This window comes from Cydia fagiglandana, chromosome 12 (genome assembly GCF_963556715.1).
Source record: "Cydia fagiglandana chromosome 12, ilCydFagi1.1, whole genome shotgun sequence".
Classification (NCBI taxonomy): Eukaryota; Metazoa; Arthropoda; class Insecta; order Lepidoptera; family Tortricidae; genus Cydia; species Cydia fagiglandana.
In genome coordinates this window covers 9457484-9478077 of record NC_085943.1, presented here as the reverse complement: position 1 = coordinate 9478077, position 20594 = coordinate 9457484, and the positions used below count along the sequence as shown (strand labels likewise).

At 36.9% G+C, this 20594-nt stretch overlaps 1 protein-coding gene across 1 annotated transcript in view; it reads right to left on the bottom strand.

Annotated features, from left to right (window-relative positions):
- Positions 1–1556: 1556 nt before the first annotated feature.
- Positions 1557–20594, bottom strand: part of LOC134669555 (chondroitin sulfate synthase 1) — a 63534-nt gene continuing 44496 nt past the window's right edge. Inside the window, exons 2-6 of the mRNA XM_063527164.1 lie at positions 11063–11203; positions 5596–5776; positions 3842–3999; positions 3329–3530; positions 1557–2804 (exon numbers count right to left, since the gene is read on the bottom strand). Of these exons, the coding sequence (XP_063383234.1) occupies positions 1654–2804; positions 3329–3530; positions 3842–3999; positions 5596–5776; positions 11063–11203 (1833 nt within the window). The 3' untranslated portion in view covers positions 1557–1653. The remainder of the gene's footprint in view (positions 2805–3328; positions 3531–3841; positions 4000–5595; positions 5777–11062; positions 11204–20594) is intronic.

Here is a 20594-nt window from a genome sequence, read left to right as displayed (position 1 = left end):
TATCTATTGTCATATTTACGGCATTAATCTAATATTGCTTGCTCTAAGAAGTTATTGATAGTATTCATCCACTTATTATCAATTTATCAAGTACGGTAGTACCATAATTTAATATTTATTTGTCTAACTATAGGAACAATTATACCTATCCTATGTGAATTTGAAGCTGTTAATACATTCACTGCCAGGAACCCGCTTAGTGAACGCTCGTATGTATTGCTCAGGGGGGCTACCGCGAAAACCGAAATTCGCAAATTGCGGGGATCTTTCTCTTTTACTCCAATGAAGGCGTAATAAGTGTGACAGAGAAAAATGCCCGCAATTTGCGAACTTCGATTTTCGCGGTTATAGCTATAGGCGGGTTGTTGCTATAGGTAGCCCATAGATAAGGCTACGCTAAAGAGCAGACTTAGCGGGCACAAGTTGTAAGGGCTATCGGAGTTGACACCAGCAAAGAAGTATTCATTATTATATTAAAGCAACATGGAAAAGTGGTTTTTCCATGTTGCTTTAATGCCCTTGATAAAAGATGAATTAGTAAAAGGCTGCGTTTCCTCCGGATATGTTGAAGGATGCATAGCGAAGAAAGTAGGTACTTATATAGTCCACTATACAGGGTGTTACTGACCATCGGGCTTTAAATCCAGGGCTCGATTCTACTCGCTAAACTGAGGTACTTTTATTATGGCACCAACCCCGAAATCCCGAATTTTTTTTTTACTTTATCATAAATTTGGACTCATCAGATGTCGGCGTTTTCTATGGAAAAGCCAAAAAAATTCCCCGATTTTAGGGTTCATTTAGCGAGTAAAATCAAGCCCTGGGATTAAAGCCGGGTCATACACATACTGTATAGAGCTGCATTGAGTGAGGATAGATAAATGTTTCTATTGGTTTTTAACAAACACATCCCTCGCCACGCATCCTCGTACATAGGATTTGCACGACGGATCTGAAATGTATGGAAAGATCCGAGGATCCGGATCTAGATCCGGATAATTTCATACATTTCGGATCCGGATTGCAAACCCTACTCGTACATCTCTGGTGGCTGGTGGCTACGCAGGTGAAAATGGTTTATGGTAATGATTACATGGAAAGACTATTTTTCCACAACATTCATAATTAAATGCTTTAAATTGTTTACGTATATTCTCATGGTTATACCGTTTTAATAAAAATAAATAGAGAATTATGCTTAGTAGGTATTGAACAATTACTAAAGTCGAGTTTTACATAATCTGACTTCAGACTAGGAATCTCTTAATAAAAATTAAAAGCCAGGTTTCTTACATAACTAAACTAAAAATTGTTCATTAGGATAAAACAAAACCACCTACATGATATCATGTAGCATTCCTCATATAAATATCAAACTTTTAATTACTTGTGGTATATTACTCGAACATTTTGCCAGTTAATATCAATACATTCTTTTCTGAAATTTAATTATTATCACGCGTCCGTTAAAAAAATACTAAAAATGATAATTCAATAAAACTGACTAAAAACTATAATATACGTTTGACTTTCGTAATATTTATACCAAATGCATATTGAGTAGACGTAATATCAATTACATTTACAATTACATACAACCCCTTCACAAAAGGGGATTCTTAGTTATAAAATAAGCTAATCCTGAACCCTGTACTAGCTAGCACCTTTCTCCAAGTCTGGCCAGAGCACATCCGGATGGTTCAACATATAATATGTCATGTGCTTGTCATTACCATGAGTCGAAGCCTTCGTCCCTAGGCACATCAAAAACTGACTCTTCTCCAAATGCTTATCACAGTCTACCGAGTGGAAGATATGTACCAAACTGTCATCTGGACCTCGATACACAGTCAAATTCGACTTGATCATAGTTTCAAATAATTGAACGTCTTCCAACCCCCAACCCTTAATGGTAAGGTCGAAACCACCCACCCTTTCAAAGTCCCTCTTAAATATACTTAGTATACCAAAACCGTATTGCCTAAAGTACCCATAGTCGTCATGTATCTCTTTACTGTACTTCAAATTAGTGAGTTCTCGCTCCGATTTAGCACCACTTTCGGAACTGTCCACGTACTTACCTAAATCACTATTTATTACGAACGTTTCACCTTTGAATTTGTTATAGTCCTCTCCATTAACAACGTCCGGATCGTATTCGCTGAACACTATAGGGAAGTACACTTGATTGTATTTGATAGTGTTTATCCTTATCCGCCTAAGACTTTCGAAATTGAACATTACGTCGACGTCTATAAAGGAAACTAAGTCGTCGTCTGAGCACTGTTTCAGTCCTTCGGTGAGCGCAGCGCCTCTTGAAAATGTCGTCGATCCCATTCGGACGACTTTAATCTCTTTCCCATATAAATCCTTATAATAGGTTATAAGGGATTCCGTATTTCCGTAGTCCAACGGATTCTTACTGTCTAAATATAGTACGACTATTAACGTCACAGCCTCGTCAGTTTTTAGGACAATGTCTTCATAATTTTTCATGAAACGTCCGAAGATTTCTTGCCTGCCCATAAGGGGCAGTATAAAATTGATTATTCTACTATACACAGGATACTCTTCTATATCAGCGTCGCTCCATTTGAGGACTTTAGGCAAATTCTGGAGCTTCATTAGTCCCGTTTCTAGAGCCTCTTTGACCCCCAATCTCCCGAAGTCGAGGAAGCTATTCTGCTGCTGACTAGACTCGTCAAAGTCGTAATCCATGGGGTCCTTTGTGTCGGCATTGTCCGACAACTCAGGGTCCTCGCTCGGCGCTGGCTCTCCCATTGGAAGTTCTCTTATCTCCATACCTGAAAATGTAAATAATTTAATTTAATAACATGTTTATTTAACGCCGCTAGATGTAACCTCCTAAGCGGCGTTGTTGACGGCTTACAAGGAATCCGTTCTTAATTCTCATTCTATAATTTTTTCCAATGACAATAGTCCATATATCTAACTTGTCAACATCATTAAGTATCATATTCATAACATTCCTTTCCTATGAACCCAACTGTCTGGTGCATTCATTCATTCGATTCATACGTGCAAGTATCGTGATATTTAATGTGTCATGAGAAAGAATTCCATGCCAACTTTAAGACCCTGACTTTTTGATACACTCGGTAACTCATTCAGTTGGGATACCGTGGTATAAGTGGTACAACCTCGTGGTCGCTTAGGGTGGTATTCTATCTGTCCAATATCTTTGTTCAATGTGTTATTGCGTCTGACATTTTTCTTAATGAGAGAGTGAGACGCAATGACATTGGACAAAGTAATTGGACAGTAGGAATACCACCCTTATAAAAATCATTACTAAACATATCTTTACCAGTAAACGTCTGCTGCAGATAAGCATGCCTCCTAACCGCAGCAGTCATCTTGCGTCCTCGATACCTCCGGTACCGGAGCAGCAGGTCAAGGATATGATCAGCACCATGCAGTGGATCCAATCTCGTATAGCCGTATAGAAGCTCATTGAAGTCGATTACTCGACCGCGTTGTCTTGATGGTGCGTTAATTATTTCCATTACCTGGAATTAAATAGGAACATTTTTAATGCAAGAGTTAAGAAAAGTAGTATCAGTCTAGGTACTTTATATTGATCTTTGGGCTACGGTTTATAATTTTACTTCCTTAACACAGTTTCTCCGAAGGCCCCATCTCGTCTGCTAGTGGACAAGTTCACGGCAGCGGCCTGGTGGCCGAATGGCACAGGCACCTGCCGCGATAGCAGAGGACGCTGGTTCGATTCCAGTCAGGGGTACTGGAGGCCTTGCTCACTTTTTCTTAGTATATATATGACATTTATTTAAGTTCGTAAAAGATATTAAAAACAACTTACTTCCCGAATAACATCGTCTAAGGCCTCTTTCAGCGGGGACTCGATCCTTCTCTTCGGGTTGGAGTGTGTGGTGGAATATATTGACTTGCTAATAAAGTCGAACGTCAGTATGTCATTCAGACTCGTCGGTTGATATCGGCTCATGTCGATGGGGGCACCTGAAAAAATTACAAATAATGTTATGAATACTTTTTATACAAATGAACAAGTAGGTAATAATTATTGTGGGCAACAAAAGGGAAAATGGAAATACAAAAATAATACACAAATGTCTTATTTAATTTGGAATGCCATGCCAAAGCCCTTCTTAGTCATCAGATTACCTACGCTTTAGGTACTTACAATTAGGATTTGCACGACGGATCTGAAATGTATGGAAAGATCCGAGGATCCGGATCTAGATCCGGATAATTTCATACATTTCGGATCCGGATTGCAAACCCCAGGTACGAGGGCTGCTACTTATGTATCCGGAATGGGCCACTTACTGGAACTATATTAAAAATATATTCATAAAATATAAAAATGGAACTCTTTGGAAGCAAAATATAGTTTGTTTCACATGTTTATCAATTGGTTTTACATTGTAGCATTATTTAAAAAAATCTTTGTTGCACCATCAACGGATTTTCTTGTGAAAATTTTCGTGCAGATGTTTTTTTTACGATGTTCGGAGTGGATAAACTCAAAAATAGTGCATGGATCGACTTTTTTCGACTTTTGGGGAGTAAGTTCCATCGAAGGTCAATGTTTTAGTGAATAAATTGTGGTCGTAGTATATTACGGTATTTATGGTAGGACGAATAAAAAAAAAAACGCTCAAAATCGGCTGTTATCCCACAAAATATAGATGCTGTGAACGAGCTTATAATGCAAGATGGTTATAGTATATATCGCAAGATAGAGACATCTCATGGCAATAGTATGACGAGCATTTGTAAGATATTACATGAACATTTGGTTAAAAAAAAAAGAAAAACTCGCGAAAGAGCCGTTCTTGCCTACAAAATGCACGTCTTGTATACCAAGATCAGAATGGAAAAAGTGCTATGGAAAGTCGTTTCTACATTTGCAAAAGTGCATCATTCATCTTGGTGGACAAATACAAAGGCAATGAAACCATTTATAACTATAGATATTTGTTATTTTTTGTGTTTCCGGATACATAAGTAGCAGCCCTCGTATAATTTATTCTGGATTGGCTTCGGCCTTTTAAGGTATTCCGTAGAGTTTATGGTACGTCTTAGACACGTCGTAGAATCTACGGAGCCATCCTTTCTTCGAGGAACACGTGACAGTAAGATATATGTAAAATAAACTTATTTGAATCCCAAAACTCTTTCTTCTACAACAAAATCAGAGTGGAACTTCTTTTCCAACCGTCTAAGATAAGCGATAAATCTATAGCATGTAGTCTGCCACTTGTTTTTGGGGTTAGGTTCTCTATAGAACCTAATATAGTGTTGTCTCCGATCTTGGCAGGGAAGAGAGGCATGTTCTCTGGAAGCATGTAGTCCGCCACTTGCTCTTGCGGTACGTGAAGTCCTTCCACATTTCAATGTCAGGTACATTGTAGTTCTACAGACGACTCACCTAATATTAGTGTTGTCTCCCGCGTAGTCCCTGTCTCCGATCTTGGCAGGGAAGAGGGGCATGTTCTCTGGAAGCATGTAGTCCGCCACTTGCTCTTGCGATACGTGAAGTCCTTTCCAAATTGCAATGTCAGGTACATTGTAGTTCTACAGACAACTCACCTAATATAGTGTTGTCTCCCGCGTAGTCCCTGTCTCCGATCTTGGCAGGGAAGAGTGGCACGTCCCCTGGAAGCATGTAGTCAGCCACTTGCTCTTGCGGTACATGCAACTCTTTCATGCACATCGCTATATCTCTGTGCAGGTCTACTGATAGCTCACGGGTGTCTTGGATACGGAGGTTCTGAAATAAGAAGAGAGATTTCTATTATTATTGATGACAAAACATATTCAGCCGAGGTTTTGATCTACGCAAATTACCTACCATGAGATTAAAATTCAAATTGATTGTTAGTATGTAGTACGTAAATCCTTTATGTGTGCTAGATAGTAGGTAGGTATAATCAGACAAGTATGTTTGAAGCAAGGAATTCACGAAACCGTCATTACAATCGGTATTAAGACACAGAACGCACGTGTGTTTAGACTTAGTACAAGCGGTGTATAGTGCTAAACTACAAACGTCTTTGATGTTTTACGATCATTACATGGTCAGTTATTTTTAGCTAGTCTTGAACTTAATCACCAGTTTATTAGGCCTTTGCTCTTTGTAGTATACGCTCACGAACGGCCTACGGGTACCTAAACTATAAGTAATAATCAAAAATAGCGAAACTGAAATGTCTGAAATAGAAATCTGGACCAAAGTCCGAAAAATGAAACAGTAAGATCTCACCGTAAAGGTTTGCAATAATCGATATTAAACTTTCGTGAGACATATTTTAAATTGTTTATACGACAACGGTTTCACTCACTTGCTTGAGCCTGAGGAAGGACCCCCGACGGGCCCGAAACATGTCGCCAATAGCGACTAAAAATTCAAGTGAGTGAAACCGTTGTCGTATAAACAATTTAGTAAGATGTCAGTCAAGTCAAGATAATGATCCAGACTGAAATCGATTTGTATGAAGCCGATAGTTGCCCTAGTGACTGCAAGTCGAGTCGTGACCCATCCCTCCTCCCTATTTACATCCTAATCGTCTAGTATCCAATGGATTTAACCAGTTCTGTGTAATGAGCATAGGTGTACGCACGGTGGGGCAAGTGGGGTAACTTTTAATTTAGGCACGTATCCATACTTCTGCTCTACCCTTTAAAAAATTCTGGGTAGGTACGCCTATGGTAATGAGATCTTTCTCGGCTCTTTCCCTTTAGCTTAAAAGTGTGTGCAAAGAACCTAAAAATCATAAATAGCATGTTGGAAAGTCGTAGAGTGCGGTTTAATAACAATCATAAATAGCTTGGCGCCTTCATTTTCCTGAGTAAACTTACTAATTAATCTTGTCACTCGGGCAATGTTTGTCACTCGGACAATGTTAATCACTCGGACAAGTGTATTCGTATATCCATAAGTGACAATTTCTTATAAGCCTTTTTACCTCGAGGATATGATAATTCCAGGGCGTTGAACTAATTATCATATCGCAGTCGAAGGAGCTTGAATTGTCTGTTCGTGGGCATTAAAAATATGTAACAATAGCATTGTTCTAGGCCATTAGCTGACTGATCGGGAAATACATAGATATTGCAAATACAGTGGAACCTGGATAATTGCAATCTCAAGGGACCGGCCATTTTATGTCAATAAACCAGGTTTTTCATTTAAGCAGGTCGCGTCAATTAACGAGGTTCAAAAAATCGTTGTGTCAATTATAGAGGTTTTCATTAATAGAGGTTGCGTTCTGACAAATTTCTTTTATGGAGGTGCAAATAACCATTTAAAGTAGATTTACACGCTTACGTTCTGGGTTTCTGGTCTATATATTGCTTCTGTCTATACTTGCACTTTTACACTACATTAATTACCACTTTATTTTCTTATCATTTGGGTTTAAAAAATTCCCTTGAATTGTAAAAGAAAGTTTTATTAGAATGTAAAAAGCATACCTACTTTGTTTTTTATTGATCAAAACTATTTCACCTACTACAGGCTGTGATAGATACCCAATAAATAAATTGAATTCTGGATGGAGATATAAATAAAATGATCATTGCTATTAAAATATTGTTTATGCTGTCTACAACTACATTATTTCAATTACAGAGGTAATAAGTAAGACTCGTTTCAATAATAGAGGTAAAAACAAGAGCAAAAATAACGGATTTTTTAGCACAGTGTCAATTATAGAGGTCTTAAGTTGCGATGTGGTCAATTATAGAGGCAAAATTACGAAAAGCACTAAAATCTAAATTGCAATTATAGAGGTACCAAAATTTCAATTATAGAGGCCTTTTGGTCTCAAGGGACCGGGACCGGACTTTTGGTTGCAATTATTGAGGTTTTCCATTTATCCAGGTGCCAATTAACCAGGTTTCACTGTAAATGAAAGTGAAGCGGATTTCAATGAATAATACATGTACCTAGGTACCTACGATGCAATTACAACGAACGCATTGACTAAAGAATGAAAAAAGGAAGTCGTCGGCTGTATACACGAAATTAATAAAATTATTAGGAACTTACATCTGAAAAAAAAACTTCATTTCGATTTCTGTAGGCCTAGCACATGATTGGCGCGACAGTACCTATCTCGCGGCGAGATAGACTATCCGTTCCTTTTATTAAGATAGTTAGAAAAAGACGGGTAGTCTATCTCGCCGCGAGATACTGTCGCGCCAATCTTGTGCTAGCCCTGCTGGGCTGGTTGGTAAAACAGGCAAACTTGTGTAAAAAGTAATAAGTACCAGCTACGAACGTAAATATTCTGAGCCCAATAAGAATTTAACTGTACCTATAAATAATTAAATAGGTATATTTAAATAATGTTCGCCACAGTGACGTCAGTCGCACGCGCTTGTCTAGCTCTCAGAAATAAACTTGTTGCGTAAACAACTCATGTGCAAAGGAAGTGTTACTTAGTCATTCATTTGTTTTAATTGTTAGACGCCACAACTAAGTAAATAAGGAATAGTTTTGTGAGCAAAAGCGAAGGTACACACGGGACTATGTGAAATAAATATAGCACCATCTCATTTCATCATGCAAAAATATCTCTCTATTTACTATGTACTTTTTTTAAATAGGTAGATGATGATGTACCTATTTCCAAATAGCTCTAATGAATTTATGACAATTAATTTATGTTTCGTCTAGTTTTAAGTTGTTAAAATCGTGATCAAAAGCAAATGCAGGAAATATAACAATTTACCAAGGTGTAACGCTACGTCTTACGTAGGCGAACAACGCGCGAACGCGGCGCGGCGCGGCGCGGCGAAATCAATCCTTTGATGCCCATAGAAGTGTCCTACGTAAGCGATCTCGTTGCGAACGCGGTGCGGCGCGATTTGCACGCGAATGTCAGGCGGCGCGGCGCGTTCGCGCGTTGTTCGCCTACGTAAGACGTAGCGTAAGAAAGTAAAGACCAATTTCGTTTGTTGTTTCCTTCTTAGGATCATTTCCGATCCCTTATATTTTATTATCATTTTATTTTCAAATGAATGAGTATGAAAGTCAAATAATATCGACCATCTATAAGTAAGTATAAATAAAGTGAGCGTTCAACATTTACGCAAAATAAAAACAACCTAGCCTAGACAGTGAACTACAAATCATCATAAGCTCAAGCTAGGAACTAGGAATGTCTCTAAAGATATTCATATTTCATAAAGTTCATTGCCACTTGTAAAGGTCCGCCACGTGTCTAATTGTGACGTTATCTATGAAAAGGGACCTTATTGTCGATGGCGCTTACGCCATTATTAACGATGCTCCGATATAAATTACAATGCCGCGCGACGCTGTGCGGCGTATGCGCCATCGACAATAAGGTCCCTTTTCATAGATAATGCCCCAATTATTTGCAAGGATTGAAATTTAAAACTAGGTTTGACATTACGAATTACGAAACTACCTGTTGAGTTGTTACTTATGATGACGAGACTCAGCATAAGTAGTTGTCTGATTACTTAGTTTTAAGTTTCGCTTTGTATGATTTTTTTTGTTGTCATGGAGACATTGAATTCTGAATTTTACATCAACCTTTTTGGACGCAGTGATACTTTCTCAGTACTACTCGCGGTCTTCTTACACTCCCCTTGTGAGGGGTGTGAGGTGGCCATTTCTAGGCTACGTCCATTTTGGCGGCTTCTGTCGCCGGCTGTAAGTAGCGACAGCCCGGTCTGTTTGGGCCAACATTCATGCTGTCGGCCTTTGTCAGCTGCTGCTGTATACAAGATACAAGATATTTATTGATAAAAGTCAATGTTTTACAAGTCAGTAAATAATAAATTAATAATAATATGCAGTAGGTAGGTTGGTACAGCATTTGCACAGTAATTTTTATATTACTATTAAATAGACAACTTATTTTAAGCGACACAAATCAAGTAAACAATCAGTAAGTATATTCTTCGATACCTCTCATTTAGAGAGGTATGAGCGGCCGTGCCCGCCTTTCGGCTGCGACGGCTGTGGCGGGTCGCTCCCCACCGCGTGGGGAGGTCAGTCGTCATCATTTTGGGGATGACGATGTTGCAAGTGTGAGGCAAGTGTTACTTTGTCTGTTTCGTTGTATACCCGGCATTACCATAGAGAAAGCCAATTGTTGTGCAGAAAGTGAGTGTAGGTGTTAAGTGGGTAGGCAATCGGTATTAGCTAATAAAGTATCTGTTTTATTATTATTACTGTGGAAGAAACACATACGATGAACTGCAGTATGTTGTATCTTTACGACCCTTTTTGACAGTCATTTATTGGATTCTAGCTTAGCCCATACTGAAGCAAGGCCGGTTTGAATAAAAAGTCTCCTTTATGTTAATTTAGGTTATGATTCCTATTTTGTTTTTTATTGGAAAAAGGTTAGTATATATGACCACAAACTCACCTGAGGGTACGTGCCGATGCAGTCTAGGATGGAGCATCTTACCTACCTTAAATATGTTTATTCAATCTCGATTTAAAAAGATCTATTTTATTGTGGTTAGGAACAGATTTTCAGAATGTGAGTCCTACTCCTTAGCCATTCGCATGACAAAGCTGAAATTTGCGAATTAGTGAAGTAACAATGCCTAAATTTTACCCAAATATGTTTAACAAACATCCAAACGTCTGAACATACATAAGCAAATTTTTTCTACCCAGATACTTTAATGACAGAGATTGGTCGGATAAATTGGGACAATCGCAAGGATTAGGTACCAAGTTCGTAATAGTATTAGGATAGGTAACGAAATGAATAAACCAGTTACAGTGTTCATAAATTTCAGCCATTTCACTTTAGCCTAGCTAAACGACTTTTCATCGTTACTGAACGGAGCGGCGAGTCGTCGACCTTTAGCACCTAGCTGCTGCCAAGTCAAAGCAGCATGATAGGATCAAATTTAGTGGTAGGCAGCCTGTGAATGTGACGGTGGTGTTCACAAGGTACAGCGTGATAGCTCATTGTACTTCGCGCCACATCAAACGCAAGCTGTATACACCGACTGCTTGACCTTTTAACCTAGGTCTTGCCAATTGACAGCAGTTCTGTACCTTAAAGTAAGTATGCAGTCTGTACATATGGCGGTGGTCCTTCACAGGATGCAGAGTAATAGCTCGGTGCACCTCACGCTTCTTCAGACGCCCGGTGTACGCCGCTGCACCGCTGCCGTTGTGGTGGAGAATCGTCTGCATCTGGAAACGAAAGAGGCTTATGTTAGGCATTTTGCGTTTGAGAATCTTTAAAATAATTATGCTGTATTCCTTTAACCTTTTGGACGCCAATGACCGATATATCCGCACCGCAGGTCCAACGCCAAAGACCGATTAATCCGTCACAGATCACAGAGCAACATAGACCTACGTGCATATGCATAAAGTTCAATTTCAGTTTTAACACTTCGGTGACGTGGCGTCCGATTGACAGCTTTTATGTTTGACACGGCGTCGAAAAGATTATCGTTTTGTAGTTCTACTCCGAGCGGCTACCGCGAAAACCGAAATTCGCAAATTGCGGGGATCTTTCTCTTTTACTCCAACCAAGGCGTAATTAGAGTGACAGAGAGAAATCCCCGCAATTTGCGAACTTCGATTTTCGCGGTTATAGCCCAGCTTCGTTAATCAGTCCATCAATTGTGTTTGATGTAACCCTAGCCGTCTGGGTCTAAACTACACTCCGTAAAACGGGCAATAATAGAATTATGTAGCCATTTTTTGTGTACGTATGTTGTAGAATAAGTAAATTAAATAGTATCATGTTACAACAAATCGATTATTCATCATAACAATTTTACACCTCATTGTCGTTTGACGAAGGATAACATTCCAACGACTTTTCGTGCGGAGGCGAATTGATAACACTCGATCGATACCCAGTATAAAGCGGGATTTACATTACGAAATTAGTGTCATGCATGTTGAAATCAGTTTCACGAAAGTAGTTTCTTTATATGCGAAAGTAATTTCGTGAAATAATTAGCGTCGTGAAATTCACAGTATCGCAGTGACCATTGGCCCTATCAGCATCGAAGATACACGTCTGCACAGCGCAGACACTTTCGCTAAGCTTTAACGTCGCATTTACACTACGAAATTAGTTGCATGACACTAATTTCACCAAAAAATCGCGCAGAGCACGAAACTGATTTGCCTTCGTGAAATTAATGCATGCATTATGAAAGTACTAAATTACACGTGAAACTGTTCGTAAAACTAATGTCACGAAACCAATTTTATGACACTAATTTCGTAATGTAAATTCACCTTAAAGGAGGCCTCGATACGCTTAGCTATTACAAAATTCGAGGTCGCTATTCACTGGTTCTTCTAAAAACACGACTCCTGCGCGCAGTAGCAATGACAATACACGACCAGTAAATATACCTACTCAAACAAATCTAAGTGAGCACACAATGCAACCAAAATAATCGGCCGCTCGGTGTATGTGACACTATACGAGCCATGGACGTTTTTACATGGCGGTGTATCGTTATACACACACAGATTATCTCATACGTGACGATATTTGGCATGACCGTGGTCTGAATGTCAATTTTATTTGAATTTACAATTATACTGAGCGAATAATTAAACGTCAATATTTATCGAGACTTCACACCAAAGAGTACCTATAGTAAGTATATTCTTCACACTAGACGCTTTATAGATGCTCTTAAGTTATAGAGGTACATTATTATTGTATTTATCCCATATTACTGCGACAATAGTACATTTGTAAAAGCTAAAGTACCGTAAAGTGGTAAAGTTTAAAAAAATATATTATTTACAATTGCATTTTGTCCATCACTCCATCAGTTTAGTAATATTTTGTTGCTACGAAGCGTTTGAGTAAATTGTAAATTCTACGAAAGTTTTGTGGTAATATGTAATAACGAGGGTGTTGTAGTGGTAGTGGTAACCATATTTATTAAACTGTTTTATTTTGGTTTTGATGTAATTTGGTTTTTGGAGCGAACCCCAGGCTCCCATGAGCGGTGGCAAAAAATGGATAACGCGAGAAAGAAGAAGAAACTTTTATAGTACAGTAAAGTAATCAAAAGACTATTTAAAAAAATGCATTAATAAATAAATGTAATGTTACATAATAAAGTGAAAGGTTAGAATTTCGTATCACGGTAAAGTTATCGAATAATGAACGTATGTAACGTTACTGCTACCAAGATAATCGCTAATCATATGATATGACGTATTGAAGTAGTTCAGACACTTATCAAACCCGAAACCAGATTATAATGATAAGATAAGAACTATGCGAAGTGGCGCCGATGACTGTGTAAGCTTTCTATAAAGTGGTTCCGAATTGCAACCAACACTTAGAGAAAAGTACCTACCAAAGTAAATTAAACATCTAATCTATTAAGGCCTGTGCACACCGGGTGCGTGTGCGTAGACGTGCACGTGCGCGTTGTAATATACAGATCCTTATGAGAGACGGCACATCGCTTGCGTGACGTGTGTGCGCGGCTCGAACATTTTGGCGCACGCGCAGCCAGTGTGCTGTGGCCTTTAGTCACTTTCAAGATCGTTTAATAAGTAATCAATTAGACTGCGATCATATATAACTAAGGATACCGCCTTTAGGAACATTACCGTTCAAATTCTCGGGCCAAATTAGCACACACACACAATTACGCCTACATTCAAATAAGACGACGCGTTTACAGAGCCTGTAATCAAAGCTGGTAAACGAAATAATAGTCATCTTTATTATACTAATGGTACATAGGTAAGTGTGGATGAAATGCATATAATGTCAATAACTACCAATCAGCGACATTAATCCGCTAATAACCTTCTTGCTGTACGTACTGGCCGCTGAGAGTTCGTGGTTCATATTTGATTAGAATATGACTTGGACAGGGATAGGTTTATGCCATACAGTGAAGAACCAGTCAAATAATTCACGTATAATAATTTAATGCAGATTAAAAGATAACTAGTTAAAATGTTGTTATGACATGACAGACTAACTCAACATAAGTAAATATATCATTGTTGTATAAATGTATTCCGCTATAATAAGTATTTTGTATATTTTATTATCAATCTGCATGGCAGTGCGAAGTCACGTCTGTCCGTTTTTCTAAGATCAAGTACGCCATAGTAAATGTATGGTGGCGAACTTGATCTTAGAAATCGGACTGGCTATACAGTCTGCAAAATTTACATGGGTACACGAATCGCGTCAAAAATATTTGAACAGGCGGAGTCACAATAAATCCCCACTTTCAGTTCAGAATATTTTATATGTATATAGCCGGTCAAGCAAGTTTGTCAGTAGAAAAAGGTGCAAAATTAAAATTTTGTATAGGACCACAGCCGTTCGCGCGCTTACATTTTCTAAATTTGCCGCTCTTATAATATTCTAAACTTTCGCGTTTTGAACACATATTAACTCACATTATACGGAACGAAACTGATTTACGTCGGTAAATCAAGGTAATTGAATATTATTCGCGTTAGACCCGTCTATAATGTGAGTTAATATGTTTGCCGCTCTTTTCTACTAACGGAAATGGCTTGAGAGAGAACCTACATATATGTGACAGTAGAGGGTGGATTCTAATGATCAACATTTTCAGATAATGTGTGTATTTGTTAAATTAATTCAGTGAAAGCATGATAGGAATAGGAATTTATCTACATATAGGAGACCGGGTATGATTATCTCACGGGTTATATCTCATGAATAGAACATATTCTAGATATCTTGCCAGGCATCCACTCAATTTCATGTCTCTCTAATTGGACAGCTTTTTTCCATAGTTCTCTGCGAATAGCATCTTGTGGGAATCTGAATGGAAAGTAATGTAAAATGACAATAACAAATTTGATTATTAATTTGAAATAACTAGGTAGTTTTTTTATAGCTCCATCTCATGAAATAAAAAAGGAAAATACAAATCTGTAAGAAGGAATTTATTACTACATTTATAATTAAGTATATAGAAAATACCTAAACCAAACACAAGTTAATAAAATAGTCTACTTCATTTAGCATAACACCATCCCTATTATCCTCGCAATTTAAAAAGTCGTATGTTGTTATGAAAGTCGTATGCAGTTGTTACGTTTTAGCTTAGCACGGTAGTATTCAAAACAAATCGTCATGTTTTTTCCAAATTCTACTGAAGTTATCTGTTTACTACAAGTGAAAAGTGATTCCACTGTCCTTGGTATGTACTAAAATAACTTCTGCACCACTTCACGACACATGAATATATTTTTAATTACAAAAAAACGTTGTTTTTATAAATCAATTTAGCCATTTGTCACTGACTGTCATCTCGGTCGTACTGAGATTGTCAATCGAGCAGTTTGTAAGTACCGCCTATCGCGGGGTAGTTTGCGTTGGGTCATAATTGAGCGGACAGAATACTTCCATGTATAGCATTTCGCTGATTAGAGTATTAATTATAATGCACTTATAAATGGCATCAATTTATCTCATCACTGGTTGAAATAGAAGGACGTTTGTCCCGAGAAGATACCGTAAGATATTCAGTAAATATATCTATCATTTAGAAAAAAACAGTTTAAGTAGGCACTATCTCTTATTTTACATACCTAGTTTGAAAGAGAGAACAAGTATAAAACCATTGCATAGAACGTGCTGTTTAAAATAAAAACAAGTCCTATCTATAATAAATAACATACCTAGAACAATTACAATATAATATATAGACGTACTGATATCTTAGGTACTTGATTCCTACTGCCAAAAAATGATATATTATTATATAAAATAAAATCAATAACGATAGTTTCAACACGTCATTCAATGTCCAGTAATCTGACCAGCGAGCTGATACCCTGAACATTGAGGTTATCTATGTTGCGATATGGGTTATACGTTAATTAATTGGAAATCAATGAAAATAATATTAATATCGCATAGGTATTATATATTTCGATAAAACATTGCAGTTGTATTTTACCATAGCGTAGGTGAATTATTTATATTTATACCAACAATGCGCAGGCTAACGGGGTGTCTAAAATGTAGTTATGTAGTTAGGTAGGTACTATTTTCATTGTTTTAGTTACACCGGAACTTGTGTTCGTTGTTATGAATATTTGTATGCAGTGGGTAGTTTATTTCAACTATTCTACTGTGCCTATACACTCGTACTTATAATAGTTAGGTATTTTCTTTTTAACAAAAGTATGGTACACTTATATTATATTAGGGTCACCAAACTTACGACTTATACACGGTGTAACATGAGGAAACCGAATAATATTAACCACGCATTTCTGAGGTCAAAAGAAGTAAAACATGTAATATGAGTTTAGGTCAATTTCGCCAAAAAAATTTTTTTTTTGTTTTGTTTTTTCAATTTTTTTAATGTATTTGTACATAAAAAATAAATGTTATTGGTAAACTTGTCACTTAAAATTGATTTTTAAATTTTTTTTCGTAGAACCTACTTTTTGCAAAGTGTTACTTGTCACTTTTTGACATCTATCAATAAGGATATTTAGACTACGTCCCATAGCATAGCAGCAACATCACCATCAAAGAGGCCTTTTTACACTATGTAACAATAAAAACTTGCTTTTTTTTAAATTAATAATATCTCTGAAACTAGGCGAATTTCAAAAAAGTTTATAGGACATTTTTGTCTCTAAATATGATCAGGAATACGCTGTTAAAATTATTCGGTTTACTCATGTTACACCGTGTATATTTGGGTCAATATATTATCTAATGACAACCGAATCTTATTCGGCGTCGGTGTCTAAAATGTTATAAACGTGACAGCAACTCTGTTTGTCAGATCGGCCAATGTGAAAACGCTCTTACCCAGCTTATTCACTTAAGTAAGTATGAGCCCAGTTCTCGTGAGAATCCTCAACATCTGACATCTGATCTGACGATCTGAGCTCATAGCAAGTTTTATTGGGCAATTAATTATGTAATTTAAACATAACGCTGTAGACTCTTGCAAACGTATGACTCAGGACTCGGTGTTAACCTTTTTTCAATCTAGTAAATTATATAAATCTACATTAATGTTTCCGATCGCGACTTAAATATGGTTTGGTACGAGACAAAATAGTTAGTCAACAATTTTACGATTAGGTTTTTTTTTTCTATAGTATCAGTTATTTTCTGTTCGTAGCCAGTTATATTGTCCGACTTAACTTTAGCCATGGCTTGATATAAGTACGAGTTTTTACTCCATCACCATTCCTTCCCTTCGTCATTCCTTTCATCGAATATAAGTAATGTTTCTATTTATTTTTTTAGTTGCAGTTGCAGGTTGTAACTTGACTAAGTATTTAACTCTTTCATCATCATCATCTCAGCCATAAGACGTCCACTGCTGAACATAGGCCTCCCCCTTAACTTCTTGATTATTTAACTCTTTACTAATACCTAACGCTACCTACTCATTTTTTTATTAAAAAAAACTTGTAAAGTCGTTCAGATTTACGATAATATATATTGTTAGTTTGATGGCCATACTTACTACGAGAGCATGCACTTAGACGCTAAAATGTCTGGTTTTTATCCACTTCCTAGTGTTTATATCTGAACATAAATCACGCACTTTTGTTAATCGTATTTACGTGTTAATTATTTATAACTCGTAAAACAATCTCGGAAGGAATTATTTCAGAAATTTTATTTTCTTGGTGTTATTTATTTTGGCTTTAATTTGAATAATTAGGAAATTACAACAATATTTTTAATATGCTCCCTAATTTTTAACCATTTTATTTTTAATATGCTTGTGTCAATAAAATGCTTTAATTGCAATATACAATCTAAAAGATACTTAATGAAACCGACTGTCATACAAATCATAAGATAACGTTATGATCGGATGACAATGAAGTAGGTATAACTGCGGCAGTACATTCATAGTTGTATTTTGCCATTAGGCAATAGTATTAATATGTGAGCCGTTACCTAGCGACAGAAAGTGAAATGATGACGGCGAATCGTCGTGATCTGGTCTACAAGATAACATTATAGATATGACACACCGTCACTACTAGAGATGCCCCGAATAGTGAATTTGGCCGAATACCGAATACCGAATATTCGGCCCCTCCCTCGGCCGAATACCGAATATTCGGCGACCGAATATTCGACGTGACATGCGAACATTTTGAGTCACAATTATTATGAAAACTGTTCGGCAACAAAGCACAACGTTTGCTAAGTTATATTTTTATGTTGAACAGAATTAGTGTATGTAGTTAGAGTCAATCAAATCAGACCTATCATAAAAATAAAATATTTTGTAATCAACAAATTCTCAAAAACCTGCCTGTGTATTTAAGTTACTTTTCAAGAATACATTTTGAGTATAAAATATACCTAGTTTTTGGTTCCTTTATTGTGTAACTTTTCTTTTGAGGTAGGTGCATCAGATATTCGATATTCGGCCGAATAGTAGGCAACATTCCGCCGAATACCGAATATTCGGCAAAGTGGCCAAATAGGCCGAATACCGAATAGTTGCCGAATATTGGTGGCATCTCTAGTCACTACCACGTTACTACCCACACGGAACGTTTAGCTTTCAACAGCTTATATGATCTTTCGAAAGTGAATTCGTCGGAGACACTAGCACCGGTATGGCTGACTATAGTGAGGTATGTTTATAATATGTATAGGTACCTAATTGTTTCCAATTCAGTATCTTAACTTCAAAATAATGAAAGTAACTAAGAATTTAGGGAGTTATTATAAAGAGAAGGTACCTAAGAGACAAATTATGAATTTATTGAATGATCGAAAATAGGATTTTAATGGAACTATACTTTTTTTAAAAAACCGTTGTGGATTTACTAAGCATGTCATAATTATTTATTTTTAATGTTTTAGGCCACGGATGCAATGTTACCTACGTCTGTTTGTTGGCTAAAGACAGTTGAAAGTTGCTATTAACTGTGAAATGTAACAGTGAGCAATAAAAGTTTGTTATTATAATTATTTTTGTCAAAAAAAATCTCAAAAACTCCGACAATATGTGTGGCCATGAAACTTCGTGGTAAAATGTTAAAATACTGTAACATTTTTATATTGCAGTTAGCCGAGTGCCCGACTTCTTGTCCCATTGTGTGGTAATCGGTCGCCTTAATTTGTGGAACAAATGGACGTTAGGATCCCGTGTCTGCCGCGCTAACCAACACAATTATGTACCTTATTTGATTGGAATAAGGATAATTATTGGTAAATGGTGGATCATCGTTGGTGCGAATCACAAAAAAAATTGTGTCGTAAAATTTAAAAAAATGCATGGCTGTGGAATATTTGGAACAATGGTCGCAAACGGTAGTGGCGAATTTAATTTTTAAAATTACTTATTACATTGACAAAAGATTTATTCAATAACAAAACTTATAAACTATTATTAAAATTAAGTATAAACTAAATAAATTAAAACTAATAAAATAAATAAATAAAACTTACCCACCTATCTTAGGTCCCCCAGATCTGTCCCCACCTTATTATAACACTTGTAAAATTAAATTAAATTAAATCAAACTACGTTATTTAATTACTTTAGCCCCTTTCTGTCATAATCTAACAAGTATTCAGCATGGGACAAATTTCACTCTAAACTCTTATCAGCTTAAAGATTATTGAATCGCCACCTAAAAAGTTTCACTTTAAAACGTTATAATAGTAACAGTTTTAATCTGCCAGATGAAAATAAACCGATTATTACTTGAGAGAGACCTCATAAATATTATCAGGCCATATCCTCACACAGTGAACAGTCTTTCTCACGATAATTACGACGAGTACTTAAGTAAGTACCTAAATAAAGTGCGTTTGTCTGCAGTACTTTTATCAATAAATGTTTTTGATAACCGTCTCGGGCGTGTGAGAGTCAGAAGGCTTACCGCGAACCTCGTTCGGCGTGTTGCCTCCCTGTCACACTTACGTACAAATTTACTAGTGCGACAGAGAGGCAACACGTCGAACGTGGTTCGCGGTAGGCCCTCTGAATTCAATTCTGCTCGAAAATGGAAACTTGAAAAGTGAGTTTTACAAATTGTAAGTATTTTGTTTCCTCAATGCTTCATTTATTTATTTAATAATTAGATTAATTAGGTAATAGCAATATATATTATGATGATATTGAAGAAAAAATCACTTTATATTGGTTGTATAGATAAACGGGACTTCTACCAGTTTTAGTAAGAATTTATGGTCACTTCTTTTTATCAATTTTATCACCAATGTTTTAACGTCCCAAGCATCTTTTGTAAATTTTTCTTACCTTCGAAATGAACCTTCACGGCATAATTTTATCGCTGCTTAGACTAAAAAGAACCAGGTGAAAGTTACGCATTTTACGATGTTATACATTAAGCACGTCGTAGCAGCCTAATATTCTACTCAACCTATATCCCGTAGTGGGAGGACCGGAGGTGGGTACATAATATAGGCGCCTAGATAGCCTTGAAACTAGACCCAATCATGGCTTTCTCGCGTGTCTCGCGTTCCTAACTGGTTCCTCGACCCAGCTTCTCTGCACTACTTTGTACATCTCGTTACCTGGATTGTTATTACCATAGTTGATGTGCGTTATCTTTG